Below are 18663 nucleotides of genomic sequence, written 5' to 3' on the forward strand. Positions count from 1 at the left end.
TTTCCCGTATGGCTCAGAGGTGGATACAAACATAGCAAGTCACAAGATGGAATTTTGGAGCATGTTCGAAGCAACACCAGTCCCACCCTGGCTTGCCCCTGTGAGGGGCCAGCTGGGACATGCTGCCACCACAGACAGCTTCCAGAAGCCTAAAACTCCTTGGTTTATGCTCACATTGGGCAAAAAATTGAAACAGAACTGAAAGTCTTAGGAACTCTTAAACTTGTTTCAGCCCACTGCCTAAAATCCTTAAAAAAATTCTTATAGCTCTCGCACATTTTAATTCTTCAACCAGAATTACTATTATTGTTGTTATTGTTACTATTATATTTTTATTTTTATTTTATTTATTTTACTTGTGCTGGTGCAACTCCTAAGAACTGGGCACAGAGGAGGCTCCGTGTGCTGACAGACGGAAAACAGAACAGTCAGTGAGCTCTGATTCCAACTGCGACTACAAAAAACACAGTCAGCGAGGGACACTTAAGGAAATACTAGGGCAGTATTAATCAGCATGACAGGCAACGAGCATAGCACATCAGCAGCTGTTTCCTTGAGAACATTGAGGAGTTAACCCTGCGAGGTTTCGCATGCCATGTATCCTGGTGGACGCATGGCCTTTCAGTCTTCTGTGCCAGTCATGGGGCTAGTCGGAGGGAAACGGAAGGACTCTTCTTCAAAGGGAAGCTACTAAAACTGACCAAAAATAATATGACCCCTGACATACAGTTCTGTAAATTTACAGACATGCTAAAAAAAATAAAATACTAATAGCGGTCAAGGGAGTGGATAGAGAAGACACTTTGTACTCCACTAACTGGAATTGCTGCAAATCGAAGACAAAGTAAGTTGCTTCTTTTGCAGGATTTCCTAACAATTATTTGGGATTTTCCAAATCCCTGCAGGCTTACAGAGATCTCAAGAGAAGCATGAAATCATTGAATTAATTTTCAGATATGCTAATAGCGTGCATTAAATCAATGTGAAATAAGATGCACCACATCTTTACAATGCAGATTACTCACCCAGGTACCAAATAGAATTTTGAAATACCTGGGAATAAGCATTTTAAAAATTAAAAATGTATTGATAACCAACATTTCGGTAAATTCAAAATTCTTTTGATAGAGATTTTTGTTAGGCAAAAAAAATACTATGTGATAGTTTAATATGAATACTACTGGAAAAGAAATATTGCATATATAATTTTCAGATGTTTTTGCAAAAAATGCAAATGATCATATAAGCCACAGAGAAATATCTTACTTCCTCAATTACTAGAAATTTTTCAATTGAGAGGGAAAAACGGACTCCAAATGTAAATTCTTCTTATGTTTTAATTAATTTAAATTTAAACATCAGATTAACTCAAAACTTGTTTAAGAAGACTCTTGTATAGTGAAACAAAACAAATTTTAGCATTTTAGTTTTGCAGATATGATTTAGCATTCAAAAAAGCACCTTTACAAACCAACTCATTCTGCTGCATTTTTTAACTTTTGTAAACAGATTGCAGAGAAGGAGCCAATGCAGATCTGGACATCTTGTATGTCATCAGGCACAGCTTTTGAGTTTTTTATTGCATAAGGGATGGATTTCTGACAACACATTTTAAAAATTGCTTCTTATCCAAAAAACGACAGGCAAGAAAATTACTCATGAAGAATAATATTTGTTCAATAAGTGTAGTCCCGCCACGTTCTTTGCAACGGCTGAGTAAGTTGGCTATGCACGTGGAACACCATACGGATCACAGGGGACAAATTCTACCCAAAACTGTACACCACAGTGTGTTTCCACAGCAATTCATGGCTTCCACTCCAGCCCCAGGGCTTGCAAAGGAGCAGAGACATCTGAGCTGTCCATAACTGGGGGCCTGTAACTACCAAATTTGTTTATATATGAATTAAGCCAGATCTTTTTGATAGCTATCACTGGACCCTTACAAAAACCAAACTAATTGTATTGATTTGATAGTTATGACAATTGTGTGGATTGTGATAATCATATTGTTTTCAAAAAAAAAAGTTGTTAGTTCTTTCAACGTTTATTATAGAATAATCATAAATGGGAGGGAAGGGTTTTTGTTTGTTTGTTTTGAATATTAACACTAGCTAAGGGGCTGGAAATGTTTGGTAGAACTGGTCAACATTCAATATGGCTAAGAAGTATTTCAAGGCTTGCTCTTACAGCATATTAACCATGCTACGTTTATAAATGACCTGAAAGCACGAGTGAAGAAGCAGCATTTCTATCAAAGAACTATTTTAGCTAGATCATCTCTTCTCTCCTTTGTATAACAACATATTATTCAAACCCTTTAGCACTTCCAATTCTCTTCAAAACATAGGCAGTTTTTGTTAACTTTAACCAGCCACAGTCCAGTGAGAACACCCATTTTTTTCACATATTCTCCTTTTCTATTTATTGGTCTTTGACCCTGCGGGGATCTACAGTCACAGTGAAGACATCAGTCTGCAGCCATCTACTTTCCTTTAGCCTTCATCCACGCTGTCAGACACACAGCAATTCTCTCTACTGTTTTGAGAAAGAAGGAAAACTGCCAAACATACACACGCTGTAACTTCTTTTCTTTAAATACTGCTAGTACTACTAGCTACAACCTCTCAACTACTATTTTTCATTTAGAAATTGGCATATTACAGATACCGTAATATGCTTCCAGAGAAGTGTTCTGACTTCATCTTACCCATTTGCCTTTATATTGCCTTTAATCAATCTAACAAATTTATATCCAATGGCCAGAGACCTAATTCCTGGCAAACCAGAGGTTCTTTCTGATATAATCTTCTCCACATTTCCTGATTTTCCCTCTTGTTTTCTCTTTCCTTCATATCATCTTGCACTCTTGCGTATTTGTTCTTTGTATTACCTTACACTGTTTCATTTTAACTAGAGATACAGAGTCGAAAATTTATCTTCTAGTTGAAAAATAAACACAATCTTTCAAATACAATTAGCTAGCAATCATGTAAATAAAACCTGAGTCATACAGTGGGAAAAACAGTTTCAATTCATGTGCTATATCCATTATATCTATGCCAAACAGAAGAATGAACTGTGCATGGAATGAACTTGTTGTTTTCCAACAAATGCTACTTAGCTGTAGCTCATAATATTAGCTGAGAAGATTAGGCTTATGAAGTCTCAATTTTCCCAGTCCAAAGGGAATAGTGGAAAACAGTACACACACACACACACACAAATAATAAAAGCAGCCTGGTTTTACTTAAAACAAAAGTAACACTGTGTCAACGTCCTCTTCCAGTGATTGATGGAGTAATATGGAAGTACACCAAAATACCAGTTCTGCTGTCATTTAGAAAAACAAACATATTGAATTCAAGCAAAGAAACAATTGTACAGATAAAAAATACACTGACAAGGCAAGAACACAATGCAGTTCAGAAAAGTATGGAGAAGTACAGAGATAGCAGCAGTATTGTGTTAGCTGCCCGACTAATCAGGAACAAAGTGCTGACAGGCCCTAGCCATGCAGTGGAAAAATGCAGAAGTCAAAGCTGAAAATCTCACAGGGCTTTTTAGGCCCTCCCTTTCATGATTGTCTTGTTGATAAAGATGTACAAGCTCCCATGAACTAGGGATGCATCTCAGGTCATGGCTTTCACAGAGGGCAGATGAATCAAGGCAAGCAGAGTGCTGACAGGGACATGGCAGGCAGGCTGCAGGAGTTTAGGGACAGGCCCCAGGCCTGGTGACTCCATCTCACAGAGCGTGCCCACCTGGTGCACTGCCCAGGGGCCTTCAGGGAGCAAGGCAGGGTTCTTCAGCACACTGAGCAAAGCAACATGAATGAGACCATGAAGAAAGAAAAAGAGAACTGTTTTCAATATTTTTAAAGACACCAAAATAGCTACTGAAATGAAAAATACAGATCAGATCTATAATTAGAACTCTCAAAGAATTTTCAACTTCACTCATACAAATTCACCTTCTATTTTACGTAGCTCATTATTAAAATACATAACTTTGGTTCAGAACTCCAAAAGCTATGTAAATGGATGCGTGACTTCTTAAAAGCTGCTATTAGAAACACCTGCATTAGTCACGGCCTGGTCAAGCATGAGCAAGCCTAAACAATGGTCATGGCTAAAGATGGCAACGGCTGATTTGGTAATCATGCAAACTCTTGTGTTCTTGGAAACCATTCATATGATTTAATATAGTTTTCCATAATTTTGTATGCTGTCACATTCTTAATTTGCTCCTGCCAGGTCAGGAGAGTGTTTCAGCTCCTTTCTGATTAACTTCACAGTTAATGTTTGCTTAAACTCCAAAATGAGTATGGAATGCTGCCAGAATACAAAGTCTTCCCATAGTACTACAATGTTCTTGAATAGTTACTGCAAAGTTACTGCAAAGAAGAATATTTAACCTACATGGAATAAAGTCTGTAAAGAACACAGCAGAATTATAAACTCAGAGATGTCTCTGGAAGAGAAAGGCAACAGTCCACTAACTCTATTTGACTTGAATGATAGTATGAGTTAGAAGAGAGTTATGAAGCAAAGCAGGCAAAATGGGAAGGAGATTCTATTTTGAACAAAGGCAGAGAAGATACCAACTGTGAGAGGCTGACAATGAAAAGGATCTTGTGCTGAGGACCCAGGTTGCCAGACTCCCAAGTTAGCTTAAAGGTCACCTCTGAAAGATAACATTTCAAAGGGCAAATATTATAAGGTCGCCCTCTCTGCTCCTACAGCTGAATTAAGCCTCCAAGAGCTTGACTTTGAAGGATAGCACTTTAGAGTTTTGCCTGAACTGGCCTCTTCCCTTGCATCATTTTTCTATGTTAGAAGACAACACTTTATATATTTGCTTCCAGATCAGCAATGCAAAGAGCAAGATTACATACAATGATAAAGAACATAGCATTTATCATGATGGCTATCTAATACAGAATACCAGATCAAGAAAATTAGGTGGATAAGGCTTTTTTTTGAGATACAGGTAAAATCACCAATAACAGGAATCTGCCAAAACAAGGCATCTAAAGTACTTAAATGTGTTAAAAAAAAAAAAAAAAAAAAAAAAAAAGTACAATTCTAAGAAAGCGTCAATGACAGCTGTTGCAACTAAAGATGGATAGAAGAAATGCTATTCCTATTTGTAGAAAGAAACTTGCTGAGAATGGGAGGATGTAAGGCAAGCTGGATGAAATAAGAGAGTTCAGAACCCCCAGAAAGGAATAAAGATAGAAAAATAAAATCCATAGAATTTAAGCATGCAGATCAAATGATGAATTCACTAAACATGAGTTGGTCTCACATAGAAGAGAGGATGCAGAAAGTGGAAATGAGGTGAGATGGCTAAGGGACTGTGTAAAAGACAATTTAATATAGGATTAAATATGGAAGGACATTTAAAAAGAGATGCAAGTAGCAAGAAACATTGAGGTTACTAAAGAAAAAAAAAAAGAAGTCAGTCATGCTGTAAGCACATTAGCAGTAGGAAAAGTGTTCAATATTTCAGTATTCAATAGCATTATCAAGAAAAAACATGAAAAATGCTAAGGTTTTCAACACATGCATCCACCTTCAAACACCTATCAAATTATCAACAGGTGAAATCTCAGCCTAGGAAGGAGAAATAAGAGGTTGAAAAGTACTCAGTGAGCTAGAGATTTTCAAATTATTGGGATCTGATAATCTGCCAGGTGCTTAAATGCTCAGAGGAATCTCAGGACAATTAATGGTATCTTAGTGGACTGAAGAAGGACAAAGTACTGAAAACCTAATAATCTACATGTATTGTCTAGAAAAAGAACAGCAAATGGAAACTGGAGATGTCAGATTCATTCTTTGTTACATAATTATTTGTAAATACTGGTAGCAAGGAAATACCAGTCAACGAACATTACTTTTTCAAAAATAAAGTGAAGCAAATACACCAAATTTCAAATTATATTGTATTTATTGCATATTTATTTCATGTGACATTTACTTTTATTATTAGATATAAGTATTCATTCAGAATTCAAGATCATATGATTCTAAAAGCTCTTTAGCATAAATTTAAGTGCAATTCTACATTGAAAAGTTATAGAAGAATGACATTTAACTGACAGAAATTTGTGCTCTTTTCCAAATTTTTCCAATTGTAAAGTCTCCTTTTGACATAGATATAATTCCAATATATTTCTAATTTTATTTTTACTGCTGCTGTTTATAAATAAATAAATAAATAAATAGAACCAGGGAAAGACCCTGATAAAGCAAAGAGTTTTCTGGTAAGCAAATCTATATTAAGTGAGCAGAAGAGTTCATAAGTGATCAAGAGACCATTTAGTTTTCCTCATCCTTCACCGACACCCCCAAGGGTCAAAACCCTTCTCGTCTCCAAATCCCCTCTGAATCTCCTGACTACTTCCTATTTCCACTTTTTACACTTTGATCAGAAATACTATTCTGTAGCTTTAATACTTCTTCCAATTCTTCTTCTATGGAAAAAAAAATAGAAATCTCTTAAACAGTTCTTGCCTTGCACTAACCACCTGGCTTCATATTTGTCATCTTTCCATACTAACAAGAAGTCGTTTAGTCTGCAAAGGCAGTGTGGGAAGATTTTTAATTCTCTTTTGAAATACCTAACACTCAACAATCTAAGCTTCGAGAAACTGATTCTGTGGAATATCATTTGGTTTTGATACAACATACCTTACATTGTACACTAACTCTAAATTGAAAATCAGTGTTTTAACGAAGACCCCTTCTCTGGAAGAGATAAACCATAGACAAAATATCCTCCTAAATTTTCTTTTCAAGTTTAGTCACTGATCCCTGAATATTTGTGTCCCCATCTTGGGATATAAATATCTTTGTTATTAACCCTCAGATTTTCTGACCTTGCCACTTTTGTGAAGTAATAGCATAGGCTAGTAGAATTTTCTTTCAAATGAAATGTTTACTCCATAAACCTGCTATATTGCATTATATGTTTATGTTTATTGTTTTGAAATGATGTTATTTGTAAGTATAATTCTGTAATAAAAAGAAAACAAAGATTGATGCTGAACAAGAATGAAATTTCAGAACATGCTATAAAATTAATCTAATACTAGAAAATCATAACAAAGTGCAATTACTCTATTTACAGGTAGAAAAGGAGAAACTACTGCATATATAAAAATAAGAACAAAAGCTTTATTTTTATAGTAGGAAGCTTATGAATATCAAAACGTTAGTGAAATCTTCCTACAAACAAAAAGGTTAATCTTAATTGTGCATCAATCTTGACTATAACATAGAGTTTATTTTAATGCTATAAAACAATTTTATTATTTTTTTTTTTAACTCAGAAGTACCTTTGCATAATGAATGTTGTAGCTTTTACAGAAGTTGCCTGAGTCTTTTCATATAAATCATACTGCAGTCAACCTCAGCTCCTCTTTGTTTTGCAAAGCTGATGCTCGTTTATCATAACTTTTCTGGGGCCATTTTGAAAGTAGCAATTGGTACCACATACCCAAACACAGATAAAAGAAGCAGATCTAAATATCTACCAGGTAAAAATATATACAGCCTTTAGAAATATCAAAAGTGGATGCAAAAAAAAAGTACTTTGGTATAAGGATGGTTTGAATTGCAGAACATTACTTATAGAAGGCAGGTAGAAAGCATAAGCAACTACAAATACTGATTTATCATAGGCTACTGGCAAACATATCTAGGAAGCCCTTGGGAAGCTCAAGGGCTAGAGATAAGTTGTTGAGCAGTGGAAAAAAAATGTAAGAAATATAGTTCACAAGAAACATTTACTGTTTCAGGCATACTTTTGGTTTGGAGCATTTCCTTGTTAGAAGAACCACTTCGGGAAAGTTTTAAGGAAACATTTGTTGCAGTTTACTAGACAAGAAACAAAAACCATCTGTGATTTTACATCATTATCCTCAAAGGATGAAGAAAATGCCTCAATCAAGAAAAGAGACAAATCATTTATTTTGAAAAGATCTGAAAGCAAAGTGGCATGCCTGTACAAAGTTGACATCCAAGTCACATCCTTTCTCTGCTGAAGTGTTCTTCCAAGGCAAACAAAGAAAGATTAAGATAAAAACCAAATAATATATAGCTCTTCAAATTTACCCTGATGCCTACAATAAGTATAAGAGGAAAAAAAAAATCTCTGTAGAAATTCTTATTTTTGCATACCAAAAAAAGCTAGCAAAGTCAAAAAAAAAAATCCACCAAAGTCAAAGACTATATTTTTTGGAATTTAATGTGCAAGAAAATAAGAAAGAAGGATATTAAGTCAATGCAAAATGGAAAAAGGGCTGTAGAAAGAGCTACTCCCCAAACTATTGTAATTAAAAGCCTTGACATATCTATGAAAGAAGGGAATGGATAATCTTTATTATACTGTAAGCAAATCAAATGGCAGATTGATATCCCTTGGCACACGAATACGCTACTAAATATTTGAAGACAAGCTGTGACTTCAAATATCACATCCAACTGCAACTTTATTTTTTTATTTTTTTATTTTTTTCAGAAAAAGCAACTCATGCTGAGGAAGATATGGCTTATTTGAAACTTATTTACTGTCATAACAGATGGTGAAGACTAGAGAGAATATAAATGAAAAATATGGGGGCCCAATAAATGTCAAGGCTCCCAACTTGGTTTGTAAAATTAAATGGAAAAAAAAAAAAAAGCTATATCTATGCAAGAAACAAAAACTTATCAGAATAGATTAGCTTTTTAACATCTTGGAAATAACCATTTTTCTGCCTACACAATGTGTGATTTAAAATTGAACTGATATTGCAGTCATGGTCATCCTGAAAATGTTATACAGCATTATCTATACAGACTCACAATAATCCAAAAACTGTTTTCAAGGCATTTATCCCCAAACCTTTGGTGGGTCATGAACATTTTATCAGCTACATATAGGATTATACAGGATGGTCAAGATTTCCCGGGAAGCCACATGGCAGTGGGAACAGATTTGCAGGCAGTGTTTGTAACCCTGCAGTTACACTCAGAGCAGCAGAGTCAGGGCCTTTTCCTGACTGGGAACTTTCTAGTTTGGGGTTCTCATTCCTAAATAAACCAGAATTTTAAAATAGCCAAATCTTCTGCAAAATAGAATTATTCTTCTTTATGCTTAGCCCATTCACCTCGAACTGCCTTGACTTCAGAGTGAGCGGAGGACCCTTAGGACTCTCCAGAAGGCATTCTATAAACTGAGCCCCAGATCCTCTTCACAGAGGAAGATGCTTCCATGACACATCCTTCCTTATTTTTTGAGGTACACAGGAGAAATAGGAACCACTGACCAGTGAACCATGTCCGTATGAGGGGAAACTGCACTTGCATTATTACTGAAGCCATTATTACCTTGGCAATGCCTTTAATACAAAAATTGAAAACAAAATTAGGGCAGAACTAAGATAAAGTGAAAATGATACTCACAAAAATCTGAAATAAATTGTCAATGTAAGCTTACATAATGAAGCTGAGGATGAACATGTATACCTCATTAGAAAGTGGAGTTTTCATGGTTATACAGCGCAACATATTAACACTGTAACTCACATAAGAGTATAAAGCCAGCAGCAAAATGAATAGACCTTATTCTATATTTAGCTTCTCTGTTGCTGTTTTATAACACTGAGATGACTGGAACAAACACACCACTTTACTGCAGTATCTCATTCATTAAAATAGTTCACAGCTAATTTTATTTTAAATCTAGTAATGAATTTCAGAATGTAGTAAGAAATGGAGCATTAGATAACCTATAAAGGTAAAAGAAAAAAAACACACACTTAAGTACACTTCATTTTAATATATTTTTCTTAATGAAAAACAAGGAAACATACACAAAGTATTTGAGTTTTTCATGCTGCTACCTTTTATGTTTTCTGCGCATTGTATTTGAATGCTATCCTCTTGATTATATTCTCTCAAATACTTGTTTGAAGTAAGATACTTTATTTTAATAAGTGGAACAAAGCTTTGAATAGCTTGGTTCAAAAAACAGTTTTAAATGAAAGGAGCTGTTGCTAAGCACAGGGATCCTTGCCAAATACTTTTTAAATGGTTTATTGTGCCCTAGCAATCCTGAGATTAAAAACATCTCTTGAATTACAATGACACATCAAAAAATAAAATTAATGTGGGGGTTTTCATTACAAGAATTGAGCCTCTGTGTGTTATTCTTTCCATTAGATAAGAAAGAAACATACTGTGGTACATTGTTTTTGCTGTCAGAGAGAGCTTTTAGGCAAATATACAATATCACACTATATCCCTCACGGATTCAATCATGTACTGTACAATTTCTTCTATTAATTTAACTTAATGCTGTGGATTGAAGGGATAGACCATATATTTTCACATATTTTTCTGTACTGGGAATGAGTTATTTTTAGACTCTTCATAAGTCTTCATCAAAATCAGAAGATCTCATTGCCTCATATGACTACAATATGCATAACAGTATTGCCTCACTCTGTAATAAACAGTTTATTTTTTCATAGTTCCTGCAATAGTTAAAAAACTCTTGTTTTCTCAAAGCTCTTACGTTACAACACTTGAGCATATAGATCTCAGTGTCAATGAGAAGCTTGAACACATAGAGCTAGATGCTTTAAAGAAAAACAAAAATCAATAGCATTTCCTACCTAATAAAGATGTCTACACCAGTATGCTTAAAAGTGTTGGCCTCACAGTACACAAATTATGGTTTAGAATAGGGGAAAAGGGAAGTAGCAAAGACAGCAGAGAAAAGAGCTGCTAACTGATTTTAAACAAAACTTGAGCTCCACATTCTGAAATCCTGTTTTACTCTATATCTGACTGTGCTGCAAATACACAACAAACCAAAAACACAGCTCCATGTTCTCTTGAGCTGGATATGAAACCAAGAGCATGCAAATTAGCAGGACTTTTCTTGAAAACACTTACTACTGCACTTTACCCAACATTCCATAAGATACCAGGGAAAGATAACACATGTACCTTGCCAGATAACACACATATGCTGGTACTCTATGGTTTTAGCTTATAGATTTTATCTGTCCACACACAACTTACAGCTACTATTTCACAAGGACAAATCTGTAACTGTGAGTTATGGATTATGACAAATTAAAACAAAATACATTATACATATTAAAACCGAGTAAAATCCAAACTAGGTAGATTAACAGATACAGAAACCTATAATGATTGTAAAAGTGGCTCAAATTATGTGTCATGTTACTCACATATATAACACCTCAAGTTACTCAAGTAATAAATACAAACAAATCCAGTTCAAAGGAATCACAGTGAGAGCTTGCCACTTTCATATCTCACATACTTTCATGGATTATCATTATAATGCCTTTTAACGTGACTGCTTTTAACAGAATTTGGATATACAGACAGAAAGCTTTCCTCTGCTAACACCCATCTTAAAAAGGAAATATGTAGGGAAAAAAAGAACAATGTGTGAAAAGGAAAGCCAAGATCACTGCCTCATGTTGGCCATGTTTTGTTTGTTTGTTTTTCTGCCTCTCTAAGCTAGTACAACCACTCAAAAGGCAGTCTGCTGCCAGTACAACCAGTAGACAGAGAATTGTCTGCTGACATAGACAGTAATGCCAACATTACTGGAGGTCCCTGGACCTGTGGGGAGGGGGAAGGATGGTGGGAAGAGAGAAGAAGATCCAGTCCATCTATCTCCCACTGTTGTAGCATGTAGCAGCTTTTTACATTACATTTAACTTGGATTAATTTAAATTACAGCTAATTTACAGCAAAGCTATTAAACTTTTTCAAGAAAGGCTGAAGAACATGACTTTGGGTCAAGAAGTGTAGACAGGATTATGCCCCACTTCCCAAGCAGTGCCTGGTGCTGAGCCTGTGAATGTGCCCAAGGTGCTGGCAGGAACTGGACACTGCCACAGGGGGACTGGAGAAAAAGGTCAGGTCTGGACTACAAGCACTACAGTGTGTGTGTGTAGAGTATCCTCAAAGCTAGCAGAGGAAAGGTGGCAATGGTAAAAGCAACATATAAGGTAAATGCACAAGTGAACTGAAATATTAGTATTAGATCATGAATTAAACAACAAACATCCTTGAAGAAAAGGTATTGTGAATGATTGAAATTTCACTGCATATTTTAAACTATTCAGAATAATCTTCTACAAATAAATCTGCCTATAATTTAGTAAGGTGGGTTGTCCTTTCCAAAAACAAGAATTTGACATTAATATTGCTTCATCTAGCATTGTGCAACCTACACAAAAAGGGTGACATGCATATGCATTTCTTTGTGTCTGAAGTGTGCAGGTTTTTTCACCAAGGCATACTCACATGAATGTACAATGCATGTCTTTAAATGCACATATTAAATATGCTACTAAAGATGCTGCATGTTGGTCAAGCTGAGACATGCCTGCACAAAGATGTATTTTTAAGATACTATACATTTTTACTAGAAATGATCTATAGTTTAAAGTTCCTCCTTCAGGAGATCCCTGACTAAGCCACTGGTACAATCGCGGGCCATCAGGGTTCTGCCTTCTAGGTAAAATAGGTTCTGCCATTTAGGTTCTGCCTTCTGCTCAGAAAAACATTCCTAAAGCAGCCACATTTGATTCCCTGCTCTGATAGGAAGCCAGAAATAAAACACTTTAAAAATGAATCAGATCCCTTCAACCTTTGCTGGAAGAAGGCCATCGCAGTTTATAGCACTGAAAAGGTGAAGAAGAAGTATAAAAAAGATGAAAACAATTACAAACCTTTACATGCCTCTTCAGGAAATATGTACTTTTCTGTTTTTCTTTGGTAATACTATATAACTCCAGATTTCTAGAACACAAGGAGAACACACAGTCTCACATAAAACATTCCTCTACTAGGGAAGGCATTTATTGGTCTCAGAAGACATATATCACCAAAACTAAAATGCACCATTATATACACAAAGATGGAACAAATTGTCATGATAATCTAACCTGCAAGAAGATGCACTCTTCACTAACAGTCAATATCAAATAACACTCGTTAGGAGAAGTAACTCATGGTAGGCTTTAGCACTGGAACTCACAGACTATGACAACTTCATTTATTCCTATTTAGTTCTGTGGGTCCTTGTTTCCTCTGTATGAGACACATGCCATATAAAGCAAGTCTGAGCTAACTGCTTTCTCATTTCCTAAAAACCCTTAACTATGTTACCAATAAAGACCATATTTTTTTCATACTGATTTAAAAAGGAATTAATGCAAGTGAATAAGCAGTACTTTTCATAATCAAATTTTCGGTATTGTCTAAAGCATGAGATTTTTTGTGTTTGAGTTTTTGAGTTTGTTGTTTTTGTGACACAGATCAGACTGTAGTCTTTCCAGCTGTCAATACACGATACCTGAAGCTAATAAAAAGGGGGAGGGGGGAGCTCAAGTAAGTATTTTAAGTATTTAGAACAAATTATGAAAATGTTAAATAAATTAGAAAAAAATAATCAAAGGCAGAAAAAAATGAGAAAAAGTGACTGTGCTGGTAGTGGCTATCTTAATAAGAACAAATTGTCTATCCCCTATTAGCTGCCCAAGATAAATACTTCCTTCTAAACCAAAGGTATTGGGAAAAAATGTACAAAACTGGAAAAATATGGACTAATTACTGAGATCCCCTAATTATTAGGAATAGATTTCTATATAAATTGTCCTTATTGCAGCCAGTGTTAGTTTTATATTCTCTTCTCCATCAGTATTATAGTTTCTTGCTAGGCTACTTGGCTTAGGGCTTTTTTTTTTTTTTTTTTTTTTTTTTTAATTAAGCCTCAGTTATAATAAACTCTTGCATAGATTGAAGCAAAATATTATATCAGCAGCTTGTAGATGATGTTATTTCAGTGAAGAAATGTCATAAGTTTAAAGTGTAGTGTTTCTCTAACGACGGCTCCTGCAGTAATTGAAGCAAGTACTCTAGAGCCCTTTTTCTTCTTTTGGCAATTGACATTTCACAGTAAAAGTAAACACAGTTCGGGTGCTGGAACCTCCTTAAACCCTTTTGTAAACTGAATGCTGAAATTTCCAAATTAATAATAAATTGAGTTAGTTTTCAAAATACACGTTATCATTTACTTAATCATGCATTTGAGGTGAGGCAGCGAGGCAGAGGTGGGGCATGCAGGACCCCCTCCTGCAGGCAGTGAGTGGTTAATACAGCAAGTAGACAGCACCCCATGCTTAAAAATAAATGGGTATTCTTCTTAAAAAAAATAAATTAGACCCATTAAAAATAACTAAAATTATGAGAAGTATTTCCCTTAACCCACACTGCCTAGTGATGCAACAACCCCCATAAGCTTTTTTGTATGTCCTTCTTTCCTTGCTTTCCTTAGTGCTTTTCTGCACAATTTACATACCTCACTAACAAGACAGTTACTCATCTGCCTGTACATCTTGTATAAATCGTTCTGAATTTGGCTGCTTGACCTCGAGGTTTTCATGGCCCACCACTCCCCTACAGCCCAGAAACCAGAGCATGCTCCACGGCTCGGCTCCACGGCCTTTTCTTTTTTCCAGACCACTGGTTTATAAAATGAACAAAATTGGTGCTAATGCTGATCTCCTGTAGCACTCCAATAATCACTTGCCTTTCCCAAGCCACTACCCACTCACAAATACCTCTGTCTTTGATGTCGCAGAAGATAATTTATCTATTCACATACCTCACCTACTATAACGTATCAAAATTACAGACCTTGCAGATTATTCTTTTGTGTTTTGTTCTATCAACAGATTTCCTAAATGCTAGGAGAACTATGTCTATGGACCCAATTTACCTTGTTACTGCATAGCAATGATTTGTTAAACGATCAGATTTTTGTGGCTGTCTTTACATGTAGTATTCCAAGTGCTTCCAGTGGGTCCTGGTATAAAAATAAATGGAGTAGGGAAAAAAATCTAAACATGATTAATCTGTGCACTAATTTACCATCGGAGCTCAGATAGTATCATGTCTCAACATTTTACTTACAGGGTAAATTTAAAAAACAAACAGCCAACATCTCTTACATCTAGACAGAAATGTGTGGGCACAGATCTATGCATACTTATTTTTCTTTAGAAGTCTACACTCTGACTGAACAAATGCCTCGAATCATTATATACATTTGCCTTAGAAGACCTTGTATCAGACATTTAAGTCTTGTTGTTGCAAAACAACGTATTTAGTGAACCGAGATAAGGATAAAGGAGATGATCTGGAAATATAATGGTGTTTTCCTTGCTTACGTAAGGCTTACTTTTCAGAAGCTCTCACTCATCATGCTTATACATCTTTCCCCATACAAGGCTTGAGGATCTCCAACAAAAGACAGGCTACTATTTCTCCTTCAGTAGCTAAGCCTCCATTATTCTCCCAGACTTGAGTTCATTTTCTGTGAAGCCTCCATGGTGCTTCCCTTTGTGTTTAGCTACATATGGGTTTGAAGAAGAAGGAGCAGATGAAGTACCCCATCTGCTCCTACACCTCCTGTAGTGGTGGTGTCTCAAAGAGACAGAAAGCCATGAGGCTACTCTCTGTGGCCTGCCCAGCTTCCCACAGCAGAAGACAGGGCAAGAGACAGAGCACAGCTGGGAAGGATTCCCCAGCTGATTCTACTCACTGCAAAAGCCCATCAGGGATCAAAACACACATGCATTCTGCACCACCATCCTTGCATATTACTTTCCATGCCTGTGACCTGGCATAGGTCTTTAGGCAGTAACCAGGCACAATAACTTATAGGAAGTATGCAAAAGCGTATGTATATGTGTTCAGTAGAATCATGATTTGTATCTTTTACATCTTGGGTAACTAAGAAAGTACACCTTCTCCTACAACTCCCTCCTTAACGTGAGTTGTAAAGCAGTCAGTGAGACTGTGACACACAGCCTCATCGAGTAACAACCATGAATCACAGATAGAAGTAAAGATTTCAAACAATGAGTGAGGAATGTTGATGGAAAGCTGTGCTCCTCTGAGCTGCTGACATCCTTTAGATATAAAGCAAAATAAAGTTTAGAGAAAAATAAAAGTTCTGTTTTATATTTACTCTCTGCTCACAAAATTCCTTCTTTCTTTCCTTGACTAGTCAGAGACATAAAAATTCTATTACAACAAAAGAATTTGTTCCAGACCCCATCAAATGTCAGTGGCGTTCTGATAGCTAAGTGCCAACACAAGATAAAGATTAATAATAGTAGCAGCAACCTCCTTTCCCGAGACTTCTATAAAGAAAAGGGACAGAGAATACCAATGGAGTCACATACACACTTCTCAGCTGCTACCTTCTCGTTTGTGTTGATTCCAGTGTAAACCCTATCATGAATTGCTTGCATTATTGTCAAAATTCCTGTGGATTATAATGACATGATAACACCACTTCAACCTTTTTCCCTCAGGAAAGAAAGAAAGAAAAAAACCCACTGTGTAACAATGCAGAAATATTGTTTTGTATGCCACACCAGCAACACACATTTCTACAAACTCAGTGACTACATGGACATTCCTCTCTCATGCATAAAAAGATCCTTAACAGGCTGTCTTTACTCACAAGGCCTTTCAACAGGTATTCTTGCTTATGTCTGGTAGTGATATGTACTGTAAACGTGTACACCATCTTATTTTATATTAAAACAGAGACAGATTGTTTCATATAGTTGAAATAACTGATAACAGAAGGCATAGCCATGCTAATTTATGTTGATCAGGATCTGTGCGCATTTTCAAATCTCTGAAGAAAGGAAACTCTTACTTAAGCTGTTATGTCTAAAGCCATCACAAAGCCCAATGGGAAAGAGCTGCACAAGAAAAAATATACTATAAAAATACTTAAATTCTTGTCAACTTCAAAATGGAAGCAAGGTTACACTAATTTCTACACTGAGATTGAAAAGCACCGCTGCATTTAGATCATGAATTAATGGATAGATTAAGATGCAATGGAAGAACTGATTTCAAATAAGCCAGAAACTCTTAAGCCAACTATGAATTTGGGATAGAAAAATACAAACATTCCACTTTAATTCCACTTGATAACAGGAATCTTTCTTACATTCACAAGTTCCCCCCTTCCTCTCCAACATCTCATAACCTAAGCATTACCAATAAATAACACTGTCCCTGGGCACCAGACTTGTACCACCAAGGTGTACATGTGAGCAGTTCTTGCACTGTGGTGGCATTACTGGTGTAATTTCAAGCTCCATGAGAAACAAGACAACAAATCAATGTCTTTCAAACATGAAAAAAAAAAGAAGCAGAGTTAGTGATCAACCTTCAAAAGTGTATTAGAGATGGAGAGGATCACTAATCGTTATTTGGCAACACCAGAAACCACAGGAAAACAACCCCATGAAGAGCACTAGCTGCTGTAGTATCAGTGGAAGCACCTGCGCTCTCTCTGACCTCCTCTGTCTGCGCTGGTAGGGAATTTCTGGGGCTTATCCTGGCAAGGCAGCGGCAGAGGCAGCTTGAAACTTAGTCTTCCACTAGGCTGGAACAATGTTAATGGCCAAAATTGGTTTTTATCACTTTAAGAGTAAATTACCACAGGGATCAGAAGCTAATGGGCAATTCAGCAGCAGATGCTTTTTGCTGTGGTTGTAGATACCCTGAGCTAGGCTTGGGAGGCAGTGCTTCAGTCTTTAGTGCAAAATCACCTGTTTAGATAGCCAAATACAGTAAAGGGTACAGGCAGATATCAACACCAAACAAATATGGAAGCTTGGGCTTTAGCTAGGGTGAACATATTCTCATCACCATCCACTTGTGTCACTTCCACAAAACACCAGTAGAGTACATAGGTTTGTTTTTGATTTTAAAAATACTTTTATAGTGCTTAAAGCAACATTTACTTTTTAAGTGCAGGACTAAAGAATTCCTATCTATGCATGACTAAAGATTAAAAATTGTCAGGGATTCTTCCTCAGAAAAAGATAGCTATTAGAAGCCAGATTTCCAAGTCAGTTATCAGGCCAAGTAAAACACTCATCTTGGCCTTAGTAAACGTGTTACGATAAAATCAAGAAGTCCTTAAATACTTCTAAGTTTTCAAAAATATCAGGAAAAAATCTTATTTGGCTGGTTAAAAAAATAAATAAATAAATAAATAAATGCCTGCATTTGTGAAGAAAATAGAATTTTCTTTTCCTTGCAGCATTTGATGGAGGCCATACGTATCACTGCTGCAGCATTTCCCTACCTATGGATACAAAGAGCAAAAGGGATTTTATTACATAGGTATTAAATTACAGCTTTACTCTGTAATAATGAACACAGAGATGCAGAACCTGTTACTCTTAAAGCATAAGCATCCTCTAGGGATTTTAAAAAGACATGAAGAATTCCTTGGCTTGCAGGGGTAAGCGCAGCCCTGGTCAGATGGGATGGGGTTGCACTGGGGGAGTGCCATGCTAACGGCTTGCTGTGCTGACAACGAATGAGACAGCTTTCCTTTCCTTGGTGCTTCCCTGCTCTCTTATGTCCCCTGCTAGTAAATCCAGGGCTGACTTGTTTAAAGTAACTCAGAGCAGAAAAATAAAAATTGGTAGTTTTTATGCTGCACAACACTTAAAAAAAAAAAAAATCCCTGACTGACTCAGTATTTCCAGGAGAGTGAACCATTAAAACTTTC

The 18663-nt window shown here is 36.2% G+C and overlaps 1 protein-coding gene across 4 annotated transcripts in view; it reads right to left on the reverse strand.

The window, feature by feature from the left end:
* LOC311443980 (uncharacterized protein) overlaps nucleotides 1-18663 on the reverse strand; it is a 199534-nt gene that overhangs the window by 141181 nt on the left and 39690 nt on the right. The window contains exon 3 of one of the 4 annotated variants that reach the window (XM_084534693.1): nucleotides 12776-12845. The exons of the other annotated variants lie outside the window; for them this stretch is intronic. Coding sequence (XP_084390819.1) covers nucleotides 12776-12845 — 70 coding nt within the window. The remainder of the gene's footprint in view (nucleotides 1-12775; nucleotides 12846-18663) is intronic. 4 annotated transcript variants of the gene reach the window in all.

Source organism: Aythya ferina, assembly GCF_964211825.1.
Source record: "Aythya ferina genome assembly, chromosome: 13".
NCBI classification, from domain to species: Eukaryota; Metazoa; Chordata; class Aves; order Anseriformes; family Anatidae; genus Aythya; species Aythya ferina.